This window comes from Gopherus evgoodei, chromosome 5, assembly GCF_007399415.2.
Source record: "Gopherus evgoodei ecotype Sinaloan lineage chromosome 5, rGopEvg1_v1.p, whole genome shotgun sequence".
Lineage (NCBI taxonomy): Eukaryota > Metazoa > Chordata > Testudines > Testudinidae > Gopherus > Gopherus evgoodei.
This window is the reverse complement of record NC_044326.1, coordinates 17405773-17423095: the sequence shown is the minus strand read 5'-3', so window position 1 is coordinate 17423095 and position 17323 is coordinate 17405773. Positions and strand designations below refer to the sequence as shown.

At 43.3% G+C, this 17323-nt stretch overlaps 1 protein-coding gene across 2 annotated transcripts in view; it reads right to left on the bottom strand.

The window, feature by feature from the left end:
• The window catches only part of TACC3 (transforming acidic coiled-coil containing protein 3), a 48975-nt gene that overhangs the window by 25892 nt on the left and 5760 nt on the right, over positions 1-17323 (bottom strand). The window contains exons 4-9 of one of the 2 annotated variants that reach the window (XM_030565511.1): positions 13337-14410; positions 11871-11961; positions 11134-11329; positions 5513-5565; positions 5021-5157; positions 4815-4929 (exon numbers count right to left, since the gene is read on the bottom strand). In XM_030565511.1, coding sequence (XP_030421371.1) covers positions 4815-4929; positions 5021-5157; positions 5513-5565; positions 11134-11329; positions 11871-11961; positions 13337-14410 — 1666 coding nt within the window. The remainder of the gene's footprint in view (positions 1-4814; positions 4930-5020; positions 5158-5512; positions 5566-11133; positions 11330-11870; positions 11962-13336; positions 14411-17323) is intronic. The other variant, XM_030565512.1, reaches the window with a different exon arrangement.

Genomic DNA, 17323 nt, shown 5'->3' with positions numbered 1-17323 from the left:
CTGCTGTGCTGACAGGGGACAGTCCCCTGAAGAGACTGTATTACCCGTACCGGCGGTGCCCGGGTCAGGCAGCACTGACTCTGTCATGGCACTGAGAGCCCTCGCCGTTGGTAACATCTCCGGCGTGAAGGGAACAGCAGGCTCAACCACAGTGCGTACTGGGGAGCTGTCAGGCACCGGATTCGACGGCCCTCGTGGGACCGGGATCCACGGTACCGAGGTCATCAGAGCTTCGGTAGGTGCCGGTGCCGGGCGAACCGAGTTAGATAAGCTGTCTGGCTGCGGTGCCGTCCGCACTGAAGCAGCGGGAGTAATACGCTCAACCACGGCGCGTGCCGGGGAGCCGTCGGGCACCGGATTCGATAGCCCTTGTGGGACTGGAATCGACGGTGCCAACGTTGTCGGTGCCGGGCAAGCCGACTTAGACTAGCCCTCTGGCTGCGGTGCCGTTGGCATGGAAGCAGCCGGAGCAGGAGCTCAACCACGGCGCGTGCCGGGGAGCCGTCAGGCACCGGATTCTACGGCCCTTGCGGGACCGGGATCGACGGTGCCGACGTCATCGGTGCCGCAGCAGGTGTCGGTGCCGGGCGATCCGACGTAGACGAGCTCTCTGGCTGCGGTGCCGTTGGCACGGAAGCAGCAGGAGCAATACGCTCAACCACGGCGCGTGCCGGGGAGCCGTCAGGCACCGGATTCTACGGCCCTTGTGGGACCGGGATCGACGGTGCCGACGCCATCGGTGCTGCAGCAGGTGTCGGTGCCGGGCGATCCGACGTAGACGAGCCCTCTGGCTGCGGTGCCGCTGGCACGGAAGCAGCAGGAGCAATACGCTCAACCACGGCGCGTGCCGGGGAGCGGTCAGGCACCGGATTCTACGGCCCTTGTGGGACCGGGATCGACGGTGCCGACGCCATCGGTGCCGCAGCAGGTGTCGGTGCCGGGCGATCCAACGTAGACGAGCCCTCTGGCTGCGGTGCCGCTGGCACGGAAGCAGCAGGAGCAATACGCTCAACCACGGCGCGTGCCGGGGAGCCGTCAGGCACCGGATTCTACGGCCCTTGTGGGACCGGGATCGACGGTGTCGACGTCATCGGTGCCGTAGCAGGTGTCGGCGCCGGGCGATCCGACTTGGATGAGCTCTCTGGCTGCGGTGCCGCTGGCACGGAAGCAGCAGGAGCAATACGCTCAACCACGGCGCGTGCCGGGGAGCCGTCAGGCACCGGATTCTACGGCCCTCGTGGGACCGGGATCGACGGTGGCGACGTCGTCGGTGCCGGGCGAGCCATCCTAGACGAGCTCTCTAGCTGTGGTGCAGTTGGCACAGAAGCAGCAGGAGCAGTAAGCTCTACCACGGCGCGAGCCGGGGAGCTGCCAGGCACCGGATTTCGTGGTCCTGGGGGACTGGAATCGACGGAGCCGAAGTCATCGGTGCCTCTGCAGGTGTCGGTGCCGGGTAACGCAACTTAGGCGAGCTCTCTGGCTGCGATGCAGGTGGCACGGAAGCAGCGGGCTCAACCACGGCGCGTGCCGGGGAGCCGCCAGGCACCAGCAGGAATCGTAGACTCTCTCGACCTCGGAAGAAGGGAGCGGTGCCGAGTCGACATCGGTGCCGGCGACGGTCGGTGCCGAAAGGCCTTGGTAGTACCGGCGGGGTCCGGTGCCGAGGAGGCGCTTCTGCCCGCCGCTTGAATATCGCTCGGCGCCCAAGGTGGAGGGGTAAGTGAAAGTCCCGCACCTTTTTGTTCTCGGCTTAAAAGCCTTGCAAATGGGGCACTTATCTGTCAAGTGTGATTCCCTGAGGCACTTCAAACAGGAGTCATGTAGATCTCTCTTCGGCCGCGGCTTCTGGCAGGCCGGGCCCCTTTTAAAACCCGGTGAGCCATGCATGGCTCCGGCACTGGGCTCATGGAAGGGGCTACTTCCTGAACCCCGCTAACTAAACTAACCATGTTAGCAAAGAAAACCCGTATAACCATACAAATATATATATAAAAGGGTTATAACTGCATAATTATATACGAGAAAACGAGTAGCTAGGGAAGTGGAGGTCAGCTAAGCCGCGCTCCACTGTTCCAACGACCGACACGGGCGGTAAGAAGGAACTGAGGAGCGGGTGGGCCGGCAGGAGTATATATGGAGCGCCATGGTGGCGCCACTCTAGGGGGCGACCTGCCGGCCCACTGAGTTGCTAGGGTAAAAGTTTTCCGACGAATGTGCACGCGCGGCGCGTACACCTAACTGGAATGGATATGAGCAATCACTCGAAGAAGAATTTGAGCTGCCTCTAGGGATTGAAAGGCAACATGTAATGACACCAGTCTAGGAGTCCACTATCCAAGAGCAAGACTGTTTTAGTGTTTAACATCAGAGACATTGCACGCCATTAATAGCGCCAATTTTCAGAGATATGATCAATGCTATTAGGTATCAGAGAACCATTTAATTAAGTTTAGTTTAAAGGATCGTGTACAAAATGCTTCTGGTCATACAAGGTTTTGTAAGAATTTAGCTTAAGGTTATGGTAAGCAAGGGCGATTCTCTCCTCTCCCCAGAAGACCAGTGCTTAGTGTTAGAATTTCCTCCTTATCCTGAATTGCTGTACTTGGCCACACAATATCTTAGCGTAATTTTGAGCCAAACATGAAATATGTTGAGATTGTTACATTTAACTGCTCTCTGGGAAGAGATGACCTAGACATTAGAAATTCAGGGTGTGGAAGACATTTTTAGAGATTTGGTTTTACTTGCCATAGTAAAACAAAAGCTCTAACAAAAATGCTATTATATAGCACAATTATACGGCAGAAGCCCCCTCACCAGAGTCACTATCAAGCTTGTTTTGACATCAATGGTAACAGTTCACTTAATCATTAAAAAGTAAATTAGTTTTGATACCCAGTATTGGGGCTAGAAAATATTGTAAATATGAATGGGCCAACTGCCTCTTGAGCACCCATTCATGGCCTAAGATTACTCTGCCAGTACCTGGCTCTACTAATAGTTTCACCACTGTCAATCAAGCTACCTAAACAAATTCTACAGTTCAGCACAACCCTCCTTGGGGATTGTTTTATCAGAGTAATCAAAATAATAAAAGTTCTCAAACCTCCATCAAGGCTGCACTCTGCATTTCCTGCTAAGTGTCTCCCTAGGCCTTCCCTACCTGAAGCTCTTTTCCCTAAAGACTCAGGATTCCATCCTGGAACCTGCTCACTCCCAGCAATCTCTAGTATCTCTCCCTGAGCACTCCCCTTTCTGCAGCTTCCTGCTGCTTTTTATAAAGGAATCTGCTCCTCCATCTACAGCTGGTTCCACTAACTAAACCACACATCCCATCTGAGGTGTGGCAGGCAGGGCTAGTTGTACAGGGCTGGCCAGCTAACTAACTTTAAAAACTGAGTGTTAACAGTTAATTTCAATTTTGGAATAGCATGGGGTTCTGATCCTGTGGATCCGACCAAGTTTGTACCAATGGGAACCATAGTGCCTGGGGCAGCCCGCACTGGAAATGCCAAGGTCAAGGCAGGCTGCAAAAGGGAGAGCAGATACTCAGGACTAGTGGGTAACACTGAAGTTAATCTCCTCAACCAGTGATTAACTGATTTCCCACATTGGTTATCAAGAAGCAAAAGAGGAAGAAAAAAAAAAGTCACACAGCCCTCTTATTGCATTCCAGTTCTCTGGCTTCCAGTCAGCACCTAGTCCCAGTATAATGGGAAGTTAAATTATTTAAAAAAAAAAAAAAAACTCTACTCACATACAAAATGCTCTTCTGACCCCAAAGGGTCAGCCACATTACCAGGTCAGCATAGGTTTGGATCTTACTCAAAATACCATGCTGCCAGCCAATCTTTAGTGTCTAAAACTAAAGGTTTATTATAAAGGGGAAAAAAAGAAAGAACCAGAAGAAAGGTGTTAAAGGGTAAGACAGTTACATATATATATATATAAAGACTTCAAAGCCCATATATCGGGCTCCTAGCAGTATTGGTAGTATGATGGCTTGAAAGTCCCTCTGGAATACATCCACAGCTTGGATGGGTCATTCAGTCCTTTATTCAGAGCTTCTGTTTGTAGCAAAGTTCCTCCAGAGGTAAGAAGCAGGACTGACCCAAAATGGAGAAGATGCAGCTGCCTTTTTACAGTTTTCTGCCATGCAGCTTGTGCTTCCTTTGTTTCAAACATACTCTGCCCTGCACATGGCTTGGAAGCCTTTTCTGTCCATAGGCATGCCCCTGCATGCCTTGAGTCATTAGGTGTATCCCCTTACCCTCTCTCAACAGGTCAGTTGTTTAGCTGATGGTCCTTAATGGGCCATCAAGCAGACTAGGCTGTCTAGGGGTGTCACTGTCTGCGGGTGTCACCCAGAAGCATAGCGCAATATAGACATACGTATCTATAACTTATAACAAACGCATAAATGAAATAATCAGATCTGGCAAATGATAACATTTTTGCAGATAGCTTACAAAGCATATCATTACAATATGGATATTCATTATATCCTCAGGTGTACCCCAGATTCCATACATTGTCACAGCTCCTTTGTCATTTTAAAACTCAGAGGCAACCTATATGTATTAAGCCATTTAAAATCTCTTAGCAATACTTGTAATGCCATTCATCCAGTACAGAGTGAATGCATGTGCCCTGTTTGAGGGTACTGGCAACTGTAACACCAAAACACTAACCCACAGCAGTGCAGGAACACTGAGCAGGAAAGAAGTGATAAAGGTTGTCTATTCTTCCCACTAGAAGAACTCATCCAAAAACATCTGCTAACATGAAAATTGACATGTTTATGATTTACTTACTGGAGCTGGGAAAGTTCCCAGAAGATCTAGTCCTTTAGGCTTTTCTTCATTTTGAAGAGACTTCACTTCAGACTTTGGAGTTGCCAAAGGCAGTCTACTGAAGTCAGAAAGAGGACTAAAAACAAACAAACAAACAAACAATTAAAATTAGAGTGCGTTCAAAACCAAATTTATGGGCTTTAATTTAGATTAAAATCTTTACTTACCCACTTTGAAATGGTGCATTGATTACACATGTGCTTATTGTTTCAGTAGTAGCAGGAACCAGCTTTTTGGGGCTGTCTCTCAACAGAGGGTCAAACTTCAAATACAGTGATTGCTTCCTCAAAGCAGACTCTTTAAACTGGGGGGAGATAGGTGAGAGATTACTCACATTGAAGGATGTGTTACTTTGTAGCATAGCCAACCCTGAAACTCCAAGTGGTGTGTTCTCTCCAGAAGATTGAATAAGCCTAACCTCAGCCTTGGCTAGACTGCCAACAAGGACAGCAGCTAGTTTTGGAGGGCCGCAGAATCATGTGAAAAACTGAGCTCAACCCATTGTCTCTATCTACTCACGAGATGGTACTTTAACTGCTACTCCCAACTGGGCCACATTTGAACCTGCAACCTAGCGGAGAAAGGCTTAGATCTTCTTGTTCTCTCCTGGCCCTACTCTTGAGCCAACAAGTTTAGCTGCTTAAATATTAGATACTTACTGAGGATGAACCAAATTGTTCCAGGTAGTCTATTTCTATGCCCATTCCTAGAACTGGAAAGGACAAATATATTAATAAAAATGATTTAATGCTGTCATACAGTTGACAATAGAGCAGGATGGAAAGCGTCATTGATATTAAACTGATGGAAAGCAATGGGAAAAATCCTGTCCCCCGTTAGATTAAGTTGTTAGCAGGAGAAATGAATTTTGAACTTCAGCCTAGAAGGGAAAGAGTTTGCATTTAAAAAACACAAACACACAGCAACACCAACCCCACTCTCCTCTTAAAAAACCTCACGATACATATATTTTTCGGGGGAGGGGGAAGGTTAAACACAATGATTCAAGTATCTTGATGAAGTTGAAAAGCCTGTGTGCATCTTTAACATGGATGTATCCTCAAGAATGGACATGCTGCTCTTCTATGGACTCTTCCCTTTTTAGTATATTGTTGACAATTCAATCTATGCACAGATTTACACACACAGCTGCTAAAAGCAGTAAAGAATCCTGTGGCACCTTATAGACTAACAGACGTTTTAGAGCATGAGCTTTCGTGGGTGAATACCCACTTCCTCAGATGCATGTAATGGAAATATCCAGGGGCAGGTATATATATGTGTGCTAGCAAGCAAGCTAGAGATAACGAGGTCAGTTCAATCAGGGGGGATGAGGCCCTCTTCTAGCAGTTGAGGTGTGAAAACCAAGAGAGGAGAAACTGGTTCTGTAATTGGCAAGCCATTCACAGTCTTTGTTCAATCCTGAGCTGATGGTGTCAAATTTGCAAATGAACTGAAGCTCAGCAGTTTCTCTCTGAAGTCTGGTCCTGAAGTTTTTTTGCTGCAGGATGGCCACCTTAAGGTCTGCTATAGTGTGGCCAGGGAGGTTGAAGTGCTCTCCTACAGGTTTTTGTATATTGCCATTCCTAATGTCTGATTTGGGTCCATTTATCCTTTTCCGTAGAGACTGTCCAGTTTGGCCGATGTACATAGCAGAGGGGCATTGCTGGCATATGATGGCGTATATTACATTGGTGGATGTGCAGGTGAATGAACCAGTGATGGTGTGGCTGATCTGGTTAGGCCACACCATCACTGGTTCATTCACCTGCACATCCACCAATGTAATATACGCCATCATATGCCAGCAATGCCCCTCTGCTATGTACATCGGCCAAACTGGACAGTCTCTACGGAAAAGGATAAATGGACCCAAATCAGACATTAGGAATGGCAATATACAAAAACCTGTAGGAGAGCACTTCAACCTCCCTGGCCACACTATAGCAGACCTTAAGGTGGCCATCCTGCAGCAAAAAAACTTCAGGACCAGACTTCAAAGAGAAACTGCTGAGCTTCAGTTCATTTGCAAATTTGACACCATCAGCTCAGGATTGAACAAAGACTGTGAATGGCTTGCCAATTACAGAACCAGTTTCTCCTCTCTTGGTTTTCACACCTCAACTGCTAGAAGAGGGCCTCATCCCCCCTGATTGAACTGACCTCGTTATCTCTAGCTTGCTTGCTAGCACACATATATATACCTGCCCCTGGATATTTCCATTACATGCATCTGAGGAAGTGGGTATTCACCCACGAAAGCTCATGCTCTAAAACGTCTGTTAGTCTATAAGGTGCCACAGGATTCTTTGCTGCTTTTACAGATCGAGACTAACACAGCTACCCTCTGATACTTGACACACAGCTGCTATTACCATAGTCATTGTTTTCCAAAATGATCCACCAACCTGAGTATTAAGAGGTTGGTGATAGATTGTAAAAGGGGACCAAGTAAACTTAAGGTGCAATGACAGACCTAGCCTTCTAGTTTTGAATGTACACAATCTTTTGAGTTGAGTTATGCAGTATACTATAGAAGTTTGTTTGTTTTTTTTTAAATAAAATTGCAAATCTGCACTTGATTTCTCTATTTAAAATGGTATGAAAATGCAGAAACGCCAGTTGTACTACAACAAGGACAGGGTGGCCGCTTTGGGTTTGTATGAAGTAAGTGTCAAGATTGTTCAATAAGTTTGTGTTTTATATAGCTGGCACTTTGGTAATTGTGTTTTTATGAACGGAAAATAATTCTGAACATAAATTCATAGACTCTGGGACTGGAAGGAACCGCGAGAGATCATCAAACCCAGTTTCTTGCCCTCATGGCAGGACCAAATACTGTCTAGACCATCCCTGATGGACATTTATCTAACCTACTCTTAAATATCTCCAGAGATGGAGACTCCACCACCTCCCTAGGCAATTTGTTCCAGTGTTTAACTATCCTGACAGTTAGGAACTTTTTCCTAATGGCCAACCTAAATCTCCCTTGCTGCAGTTTAAGCCCATTGCTTCTTGTTCTATCCTTAGAGGCTAAGGTGAGCAGGTTTTCTCCCTCCTCCTGATGACACCCTTTTAGATACCTGAAAAGTGCTATCATGTCCCCTCTCAGTCTTCTCTTTTCCAAACTAAACAAACCCAATTCTTTCAGCTTTCCTTCATAGGTCATGTTCTCAAGACCTTTAATCATTCTTGTTGCTCTTCTCTGGACCCTCTCCAATTTCTCCACACCTTTCTTGATATGCGGTGCCCAGAACTGGATACAATACTCCAGTTGAGGCCTAACCAGCGCAGAAGAGAGTGAAAGAATGGCTTCTCGACCTGTTAATGAATCCCAGAATCACGTTTGCTTTTTTTCAAGAGCATCACACTGTTGACTCATTTAGCTTGTGGTCCACTATAACTCCTAGATCCCTTTCTGCCATACTCCTTCCTAGACAGTCTCTTCCCATTCTGTATGCGTGAAACTGATTGTTCCTTCCTAAGTGGAGCACTTTGAATTTGTCTTTATTAATTAAACTTCGTCTGGTTTACCTCAGACCATTTCTCCAATTTGTCCAGATCATTTTAAATTATGACCCTGTCCTCCAAAGCAGTTGCAATCCCTCCCAGTTTGGTATCCTCTGCAAACTTAATAAGCGTACTTTCTATGCCAACATCTAAGTCGTTGATGAAGATATTGAACAGAGCTGGTCCCAAAACAGACCCCTGCGGAACCCCACTTGTTATACCTTTCCAGCATGATTGGGAACCATTAATAACTACTCTCTGAGTACGGTTATCCAGCCAGTGATGCACCCACCTTATGGTAGCCCCATCTAAATTGTATTTGCCTAGTTTATCAAGAAGGATATCATGCAAGACTTTATCAGAAAGCCTTACTAAAGTCTAGGTATACCACATCCACCGCTTCTCCCTTATCCACAAGACTCGTTATCCTATCAAAGAAAGCTATCAGATTGGTTTGACACAATTTGTTCTTTACAAATCCATGCTGGCTATTCCCTATCACCTTACCACCTTCCAAGTGTTTGCAGAGGATTTCCTTAATTACTTGTGCCATTATCTTCCCTGGCACAGAAGTTCAACTAACTGGTCTGTAGTTTCCTGGGTTGTTTTTATTTCCCTTTTTATAGATGGGCACTATATTTGCCCTATTCCAGTCTTCTGGAATCTCTCCTGTCTCCCCTGATTTTCCAAAGATAATAGCCAGAGGTTCGGATACCTCCTCTATTAGCTCCTTGAGTATTCTAGGATGCATTTCATCAGGCCCTGGTGACTTGCAGGCATCTAACTTTTCTAAGTGATTTTTAACTTGCTCTTTTTTTATTTTATCTTCTAAACCTACTCACTTCCCATAAGCATTCATTGTGTTAGCACTCTTTTAGACTTCTCATTGAAGATTGAAACAAATAAGTCATTAAGCATCTCTGCCATTTCCAAGTTTCCTTGTACTGTTTCTCCCTCCTCACTGAGCAGTGGGCCTACCCTGTCCTTGGTCTTCCTCTTGCTTCTAATGTATTGATAAAAAGTCTTCTTGTTTCCCTTTATTCCCATAGCTAGTTTGAGCTCATTTTGTGCCTTTGCCTTTCTAATCTTGCCCCTGCATTCCTGTGTTGTTTGCCTATATTCATCCTTTGTAATCTGACCTAGTTTCCATTTTTTATGACTCCATTTTATTTTTTAGATCATGCAAGATCTCGTGCTTAAGTCAAGGTGGTCTTTTGCCACATTTTCTCTTTCCTACTCAGCAGAATAGCTTGCTTTTGGGCCCTTAATAGTGTCCCTTTGAAAAACTGCCAACTCTCCTCAGTTGTTTTTCCCCTCAGTCTTGATTCCCATGGGACCTTACCTATCAGCTCTCTGAGCTTACCAAAATCTGCCTTCCTGAAATCCATTGTCTCTATTTTGCTGTACTCCCTTCTACCCTTCCTCAGAATTGCAAACTCTGATTTCATGATCACTTTCACCCAAGCTGCCTTCTATTTTCAAATTCTCAACGAGTTCCTCCCTATTTGTTAAAATCAAGTATAGAACAGCTCCCCCCCAATAGCTTTTTCAACCTTCTGAAATAAAAAAAGTTGTCTACAATGCAGTCCAAGAACTTATTGGATAGTCTGTGTCCCACGGTGTTATTATTTTCTCAACATATATCTTGATAGTTGAAGTCCCCCATCACCACCAAATCTTGGGCTTTGGATGATTTTGTTAGTTGTTTAAAAAAAGCCTCAGCCATCTCTTCCACCTGGTTAGGTGGCCTGTAGTAGACTCCTAGCATGACATCACCCTTGTTTTTTACCCCTTTAGCCTAACCCAGAGACTCTCAACACTTCCATCTATGTCCATCTCCACCTCAGTCCAAGTGTATTTATAATATATAAGGTAACACCTCCTCCCTTTTTCCCGTCTATCCTTCCTGAGCAAGCTGTACCCATCCACACCAACATTCCAATCGTGTATTATCCCACCAAGTTTCAGTGGTGCCAGCAATGTCATAGTTGTATTTATTTATTAGCGCTTCCAGTTCTTCCTGCTTATTACCCATACTTCTTGCATTTGTATATAGGCATCTAAGATACTGGTTTGATCTTGCCTCCCAGTTTTGCCCTGATCCTCCTCTCTCTCTGCCATTATAGCCCACGCTCCCTCCTGTTTCCGAGGCATCTCCCGGGTCTCCATGTTCCCCACTTACCTGTGGGCTTTGCTCACCTGTCCCTGTTGAACCTAGTTTAAAGTGCTTTTCTAATGCCAAGTGAAACCCATTAGAAACCTAATTGTCACTAAACAGGTGCAGTGGTATTGTTTAGATTACAACTGGATTTGGCCCCTGGTTATTTAGTGTCTATTGTCCCATCAAGCAATGTCAACGTGAAATCTAGTCAGTTTTTGAAGGGAGAGGCGGGAAGTACTTTTGGATACCAGTTTTAACAACAAAATTACTCCTCTCCCTCACCCCCCAACTTTAAAAAGAGCTATTCGGTTGTACATGCACAAAGGAAACAGTCAAAGTAAACTATGAGAGGGAAACTGACCATAAACAATGCTTTCAAGGGTTAGTGTAACAAATCTTTTCTTCAAACGCCTTTCAGTTTCAATAATCTTAGGAAAAAAGTTACCTGTCTGAATTTAAGGATTACCCCTTTAAAGATAGGAAGGATGAAACATTAAGAACTAGAATTGGTAATAAGATGTTCCTATAACTTAAACTGAAGTAGAAGAAAACAGCATACAGAGCTGTTTTAACAGCATGTGTGTCCAGTTCTGTTGCAGCGCCTCTTACCTTCAGTTGAGGGTCTAAAGTACTCTTCAGACTCAGTGACTACTGTTGGATCATTTATATCAACTGCCATTTCAGTTTTCTTGCAACTGGCTTCATGTTCTTGATCAACCAAAGAGGATGTTCCACTGCCAATTAAAGGCAAGTTACCTTGACTGTGGGCATTAACTGGTGAGGTATTTGAGCTTGCTTTTTTCTCCTGGAAGGCAGACATACACTTAGTTTGTAATATGGAACACTGGGAGTATGAGTGGCATAGTATATTTATGGCACTTAAAACACATTAGTGATGGTTAAATCAGTTTGTTATACAACAGTTAAAAAGGTTAGCCAGAATAGAGTCCATGGGAAAGATTTCAATAGCAGCAGGAATTTGTTAACCCAATACATTGTGTTGTTCATCATCAAGCAGAACATTAAGTTTTCAGTTTCTGCACTTTATGCTGTCAACTAAATCAAGAGATTTTAGATAGCTATGATCCACAATACTGATTTGATCCCTTCATTTATGTCAGGCTGAGTTTATGGATTTGCACAGACAGGGCCCAACCCCTCTTTTCAACGGTTTTTAAAAATCAATTTTGTTTTCACTGTAGAAGTCTGAGGATCTGTAAGAGTTACAGTTATAGGCTGAAGGGAATGCAAGAAGGGGAGAACAGCAACTTTATTAGAAATAGAGAACTGTTTTAACATAACGGTTTTACCAAAAACTGGATATTTTAAATATAGATACACATTACCATAGTTAGTTCTCTTGTAGATTTCTCTTCAATTTTTGCTTGAACTACAGACTTGTCTTCATCTTTGCTTGGTTTTTCTTCAGGGAAGCTACTAAAACAGTTAAAGTCATAGTAATCTAATCAGTTCAAAGGTCTAAACATGTTCCTAGACCTGGCTAAGAGTCATTTAAGCATAGGAAGTTTGACAGCTTGCCTTACCCTGACCCCACCACTGATATAATGGTCTCTAAATAGCAACAAGCTCTCCATTAACAAAAACCAATCAGCAGGTAAGAATGAATTTACATACCTCTCCCATGAAAGCTAGAATACTATCATGGATGTACAGAAAGTCATGACTGCCATAGAATCAAACAGCCTTTTCCATTAACAAAAAGCAGGGAGATTAGATTTAAAGGAGTTTCTACTTTTAAAACCTGCAGCATTTCTGTGAAAACTGCTCTGTTTGAGTTAAACCCCAGAACGCAAAGGTTTCCCACCCTCCTCTTAACATGGTCTAATATCCGTAGCAAAGTTTTTATGGACACTCCATAAAGCCTCACTGTAGCAGTCCAATACTTTAGCTGATGGCAGTGTAAATTTAATATTTATCCTAATTTAACAGTAATAGGTGGCTCTGTATGTGTGACCAGGACAGTGAACACATAATACTCATTCCTGTCAAATGAACCCATCAAATGAAATAGATTCTACTCTGGATAAACAGCTAGTTGTTTCCAATATGTTCCGTAGTAAAGTTGTTGGCATATAAGTGGTTAAAACTGGACTTCAGAATTCAACACAAACACCCTACCCCCTAAAATTAACTAAAGGAGGAAGGCTCCCAGTCCCTTGATATTATCACTTTTTCTTCCAGCTCCAGATTTTGTGAGAAGCATTTATATTACAGATCGTGTTCACAACAGAAAGCAGTGTTAACTCCCTATTATAGAATAATAGGATGAACAAGAGTGTCATTTCTTCCTTGCCAACTCTTGTCCTATGCCCTAAGAATATTAGGGGTAGGTACCAGAGGTGAAGTTCTGACCCCACTGAGGAACTGATTTTAGGCTAAGAGTGTAAAACAGAACAATTGTCCAGTCTGTTCCACTCCTTGCTACTGAACCAGCCATTATCTGGTAGCTCTCCAAGTTTTAACATCTACAGTGGAAGGAGTGTGACAGATCAGTATATCTACCCTGTTTCCCATTCAATTTTTATTTTGAAGGAGTAGCGGGGGCAATGGTGAAGGGAGAGCAAGCACACAGATCTGATGCTCTTTTATCTTTCATTAACTTTCTAAAGCAAGACAGTCTAAATTAAAATACCTCTATCTCAACACACACACACACACAAATCTGTTCACAGGCACAAGCACAGATTTCTCAGAACTGTACAGATTTCTGCACTCATGAATTTTTGGCATCATCTTGCCCTGAAATGTCTTTGAGGCAGTTCTACAAGTTCAATCATAAAGATTTACTTACTGAGTTTCAGGCACTATTTCTTCAGCAGTCTCATCTGCAACAACAATTCTGTTAATCTGCTCTGTCGGAAGAGATTCCCTTTTTGGTAAGGTACTATCCTGTTCCTCTTGCTGATTAGCTTTTTCAGTGTTGGGTTTAGGGCATTTTGGTGAGCTAGAAACTTTGGAACCTCCTCCAAATGGATTAAAGTTTGGATCATCAAATTTTTCCCAGTCAAATTTATAAGATGCACTGGAAACAGGAATTTCATTTTCTGTTTTACTCTTGCTTTTTGCCTCTGAGTTCTCCAGTGTTTTCCCTAGAGCTGTAGCAGTTTTCTTGGAAGGAGGCTTAATTCCAGGTCTTTTGCCTAGTTTTCTAGGAGGTGGCCTTTTACTAGATGCGTTATCAGTGAAGTCAAATTCTAGTTTTACAGATTCAGCTTTGGAGAAACTAGCCTGTTCTTCAGGTTTTGACACTTTTGAAGTTCTTTCTGCTACTGGGGAATTCTGTAGCTTTAATCCACTAGTTTTGAAAGGATGTGTTACATCAGCGCTGTTAGGGTCAAGGTTGTAGGTCCCTTGTACAGGTAGTGGAGAGTTCTGTGTGTGTGTTGATCCATTGGAAGAACTGGTTTTGCTGACTTCAGAGATGGTCTTTATATCCTGGTCAGCGTCATTAGGAATTGGTTTGGATTCATTATCTGACACCACTACATCCATGGAAACAGTTTCTTTTGTCACACCAATAAGGGTGTCTGCATTTAGATTTGTTCTCTCGGACACTGCAGCAGTCAGTGGGGAAGTAACAGGAAGTGTTTCATCCAGTGACAGCGAATTTGTATCATTTTTCTCAGAAACCTTTTCAGGGTTGCTAGATAATATAGGAGACTCTTTTAGGCTCTCATGAGAATTCTGCATCTGAGAGGAACTCTGGAATGGATTGATGTTGTTTAAGTTATCAAAATCAATGCTGTATGTACCACAGCTTTTCACTGGCATCTCATCATCTGGATAAGGAGTGACACTGGCTTCCTCCTGCACTTGTTCATTTTCTCTAGTAGTCTTAATCTCAAATTCAGTTGCTTGTTGATCTCTGTTACAAAGAAATAAAATCAGTGTTAAAATAGCTAGCTAATTATAAATTAAGACACCATTTAAAAAAAAACAACAAAAAAAAACAAAACCATTTTCAAGCTCATATGCCAGAATTTGCAAAGCTTTATGCTATACAAAAAGAATTGGATGCGAGAGGGTTGAGATCACCATAAAAGCAAGAGAATTTGACCGATTTCTAAAGAGCCTACCACCCTGGTATCTTGCTATTCAGGGATTAGAGAAAAGCCAGCAAGATCTGTCCTAAAGAAGTCAGTTCTCCTCCACCACATTGTGCTCATATAGAAACACACGGCTGAGTCCCCTTCTTTTTCTCCTCAACCCCACCCAGGAATGCTTTACAAGAGAGAGGTTGAAATTCAGAGCATAACTCTTTGGATAGGCTGAATATGTACTGCAGTAGTAAAGAACCAGTAGTACTGAAAACCCCTACAATACTTAGTCCAGGAATGTGTACCATTACTGTATCTACTGTAAATATTCATATAAGCTTTGTAAGAATGGGGGGTGACCATCAGCATAATCTATCAAGTAATAACATGACTCACTTCTTCCATTCCATCCTTTGCTTTCTCTAGTCACTGTTGACTCCCCTATCCCCTGCTGTCAGTGAACACTCCCTCCCCTCCCAGAAATCTATGAAACATGTATGCCAGAATTTCATAGACTGCTCTGAATACAGAAGTTGAATGCTAAGACTTACTAAAAACAGAGGGGCAAGGAAAAACACAAGGGGAGGGGGGAGAAGAGATATGACTGACTGCTGTAAGTGAATAGATTATAGAAAGATTATGCATAATCACAGACACATTCCCATTTCACCCATGAGCTCAAGTTCGCTTATTTATAGCTCATGTACAGACTATAGAGCATTAAGACATTACTTCCTGAAAAAGTATTTCCTCCCATTGTTTTGCCTCTTCTGCAAAAAAGAGAGTACGAAAATAGTTACCTGAATGCCACACACAGAAAAGCTATACAGGAAAACAATTAAAAGCCAACCAGTTAACGTTCCAGCGTGACAAAGTTGGAAGCAAGAAAGGATATGGTTCACTATGGACTTCCCATCCTGTGAGTCTCTGCAAGACTTGTTGTTTAAGTAATCAGACCCTTCCCATCTTCTTTCAGTACTTAACCAATACGAGCCTGAGAACTATGCACCACAGTGCCGTTCTTTGAAAGTTTCCGTCTGTAGTGCTTTCTTCCTCCTAGTCATAAAGTAAGTCCGGATGCTCCTTACCACAAATACAGCACTAGACTGTGCAGCAACACAAGCAGTCTCATTGTAGCATGAGGAAAGGGAGAGGAGACACAACAAAAGCACTCTGTTAGTCTATAAGGTGACACAGGACTTTTTGCTGCTTTTACAACAAAAGCAGTAGCTCTCGAGATGCTGTTATTTGTGCCTGAATCATGACTGTACAACACCATCAATAAATGTTCCACTTTGCCATTGTAGAAGTCACTTAATCCCTGCATATCAGACCTGGACATTTAGAGATATAGGAGCAAGAAGTTCAGTTGGCATATGAGTTACAGCTAAGATCTAGATCCAAATACTGCTGTTCAGTTCAGAGGAGCTGCATGGGTTTGAGATCAGAATTTGACCACTAGTCAAAGATTATCTCCAAGCTGACTAAAAAAGAACTGGATAATGATTTTCTGGAGGGGGGCGGGGAAAGCCATACAAGTAGGGTTTTCAAGCAATTAATCATGCAGTTAAACAGAATACTATTATTTAAATATTTTTGGATGTTTTCCACATTTTCAAATATATTTCAATTACAACACAGAATATAAAGTGTACAGTGCTCACTTTATATTATTTTTTATTTCAAATATTTGCACTGTAGAAAAATAGTATTTTTCAATTCAATTAATACAAGTACTGTAGTGCAATATCTTTATAATGAAAACTGAACTTACAAATGTAGAATTATGCACAAAAAATAACTGCATTCAAAAACAAAACAATGTAAAAATTTTAGAGTCTACAAGTCCACTCTGTCCTACTTGAGCCAATCGCTCACACAAGACAAGTTTGGTTACAATTTGCAGGAGATAATGCTGCCCACTTGTTTACAATGTCACCTGAAAGTGAGAACAGGCGTTCACATGGCACTGTTGTAGCCAGCATTGCAAGGTATTTATATGCCAGATATACTAAACATTCGTATGCCCCTTTATGCTTTGGGCACCACTTTGGCAGACATGCTTCAATGCTGATAATGCTTGTTAAAAAAATAATGCATCAATTAAATTTGTGACTGAACTCCTTGGGGGAGAATTGTAGGTCTCCTGCTCTGTTTCAGCCGCATTCTGACATATGTTTCATGTTATAGCAGTCTCAGATGATGACCCAGCATGTTCTTTATTTTAAGAACACTTTCACTGCAGATTTGACACAATGCAAAGAAGGTACTAATGTGACATTTCTAAAGGTAGCTACAGCACTCGACTCCAGGTTTTAAGAATCTGAAGTGCCTTCCAAAAATCTGAGAGGGACGAGGTGTAGAGCATGCTTTCAGAAGTCTTAAAAGAGCAATACTCCTCCAATGAAGAAACTACAGAACCCGAAACATCAAAAAAGAAAATCAACCTTTTGCTAGTGGCATCTGAGTCAGATGCCGAAAATGAACATGCATCGGTCAGTACTTCTTCGGATTGTTAAGCTGGACCCATCATCATGGGCACATGACCTCTGGAATGGTGGCTGAAGCATGAAGGGACATATGAATTTTTAGCGCATCTAGCACGTAAATATCTTGCAATGCTGGCTACAACAGTGCCATGCGAATGCCTGTTCTTACTTTCAGGTGACATTGTAAACAAGAAACAGGCAGCACTGCCTCCTGGTCATGTCAACAAACTTGTTTGTCTGAGCGACTGGCTG